We start from the raw sequence: 2,440 nt of genomic DNA on the forward strand, positions 1-2,440 counted from the left end.
ATTAACTAATAAGTACTGATAAAAGGGAGACTAATGAGCCTTTATTATCCGAATTATTTGGTTATCGGAATTTTCTTGTCCTCCCAACGGACAATTCAGATAAACGGAGTTCTACTGTATATGTATAAAATTCTAAAACCTTCATGGTAACATAAATAAAATACCTCACATTTGTAATTGAAAACAGAGATGTATAGTAGCATATTTCTTATATTTACCAAGTCCATCTGCTTCTGAGCTTTTTGTGCTGGTGTATCAGTCCAACATGATCTATCCGACATATCTGGACCATCTCGAAGTCTGAATTTGCGCGGACCTAATCCAAGATTAGCAGCTTGAGCGGGTGGTAACTCAGTCATCCATTCCTCACGTTTATTTCCGATATCCATCTGAAATATAAATACATTTCTTTCTCGTTGACGAAACTAATAATCCCCAATAGCAATTTATTCAGATACTGGATAGCTGTCTTATACTAAATATCCGGCTTTATTTCTGTATTATTCTATATACAAGAACTTTTATAAGAATACAACGAGAGCAAGAATAAAAACTTAAATCTTTCCTAGGATAATTAGACAATAAAAAAATAAAAATATGGACATCTAAAAAAAAAAAATTTTCTTTACCTCTTCCGAATATTTTTCATTCCTAATTCTTTGTGCTCTTAAATCTAATTGCTCGTGTACGCGGCTAGTTCTTAGAGCTGGATGATCCACAGGTAGAGGTCCTATCGCAGAATCGTCGTCGGAATTCGGAGACGCGATCAAACCTTCTTCACGCGATTTCAGAACATCAGGTAGCACAGGACCGATAATTCTATCTAGCGAATCTTTCTTTTGTTGTCGTTGTAACAAATGTGGTGGCAGTGCTGGCCCGAAAACAGCATCCACTGCATCTTCTCGCTCTATGCTTTGACGATCGTTTAACTGAGGTAGCAAACGAGGTCCAATAAAATTCATATTTTTTCCAACGACCTCATCGTTAATTTTATCTTCGAGAATATTTATCTCAGAATCAAGTTTATTACCGTCGGACGCATTAGATGCAAATTCTGGTGGTAAAAGCGGACCATACGTGGGTCTGGCTTGATCCATATTCTTTTCGTAATCGTATTCGTCCGAAGAAGCATTAGAGCGCAAATATCTTTCTCTCGAGTTCGAACATTCGATATTATTATCATAAATAAGCATTTTTTCCTCTTCACGATACTCAGACTTTTCTCTCTCAGAGTCCATACAAGCCTCTCTCTCTACCAAGAGTGCCGTGTGCGATGCGGAGTTGAGTAAGGAATCTGAAACGGCACTAGGATTATTATTACTGGAACTAGATGCCGGATCATAACTCCTTCTTTTTACCTTTAATTCCTCCCGCAGTTTTCTCGTGCTGACTTCGTCGTCGTTCTTTCGCTTTGGATAACTTTCCGACCGGATTTCGGAATCATGTCTTTTCAACTTGATCTTACGCGAGTGCGGAGACAACGTTCGGCTCTCGGAATCCCGACTGTCGGACATGTTCTCATCGGTCTCCGATAGAACGTCGAATTGCGACAGATCCAAATCCTTGCAGTCTTGAATCTCTATCGACGAATCCTTCTTAGTATTCTCGCTCGAGCGAGTCTCACTGTGACTGCGCTCTCGTTCGGTGTTCTTAGGCAAGGAACAATCCCTTGAATTCTGTGACCTGTTCTCCTTTGATAGCTTCCTGGAAGAATCATGCCTCCCGTGATCTTCTCGAGACCGATGATCATCATTCGAGGACTTGACTCTATTGGACTGATGAGATCTATCTCGACTCCTGTCGCGAGAACGATGCTTGTGTCTTTCGTGATACCGACCTCGGTGCTTATCGCTTGACGCTCGCTCGTCGTGATGGTTCCTCTCGTACGAGTGTTCCCGTGATCGTTGCATCCGGTGGACGCTTCGATCCCTGTCTAATTGCCGTTTCGAATCACGCGATCTCTCCCTCGCGTCACCCCCGTTGGAATTTCTGGAACTTCTGTCATTCGTGGCGAATCCAGACCTGTTTTCCCTGTGGTCTTTGTGCGAATTTTTACTATCCTCCTGTTTCAAGTTTCTCAACTCGTGTTTCGAATGCTTTGTGAAATGTCTGAGAACCTTGTCATCCGTTTTGCTCTCGTGTTTGGATCGTTCCTTCCTGTCCCGATAGTTCTCGCCATGAGATGATTTATGTCTCTTAGACGTCTTTGCTCGGTCCGTAATATCCACAGTCGCGGCCGAATCCTTGCGCGTAGCTTCGAAACGAAATCGCCGTCCGTCATCGCTATCTTGACTCTCAGAATCGGAATCCATCGCTGTCATAGTCTAGTTACTTGCTGAAAGCACGATAAAACTATTATAAGTTAAGTTTTTAATGATAAGTGTGTGTATATAATATAATTTATGTGTGTAATATACATATACATATATATATATATATA

The 2,440-nt window shown here is 41.2% G+C and overlaps 1 protein-coding gene across 4 annotated transcripts in view; it reads right to left on the bottom strand.

Moving 5' to 3' along the window:
* The window catches only part of LOC108754551 (zinc finger CCCH domain-containing protein 13), a 7,051-nt gene that overhangs the window by 1,992 nt on the left and 2,619 nt on the right, over positions 1–2,440 (bottom strand). For all 4 annotated transcript variants that reach the window (XM_018496957.1, XM_018496956.1, XM_018496954.1 and 1 more), the window contains exons 2-3: positions 630–2,335; positions 219–389 (exon numbers count right to left, since the gene is read on the bottom strand). In XM_018496957.1, the coding sequence (XP_018352459.1) occupies positions 219–389; positions 630–2,321 (1,863 nt within the window). In that variant the 5' untranslated portion in view covers positions 2,322–2,335. The remainder of the gene's footprint in view (positions 1–218; positions 390–629; positions 2,336–2,440) is intronic.

Source organism: Trachymyrmex septentrionalis, unplaced genomic scaffold (assembly GCF_001594115.1).
Source record: "Trachymyrmex septentrionalis isolate Tsep2-gDNA-1 unplaced genomic scaffold, Tsep1.0 scaffold8, whole genome shotgun sequence".
Lineage (NCBI taxonomy): Eukaryota > Metazoa > Arthropoda > Insecta > Hymenoptera > Formicidae > Trachymyrmex > Trachymyrmex septentrionalis.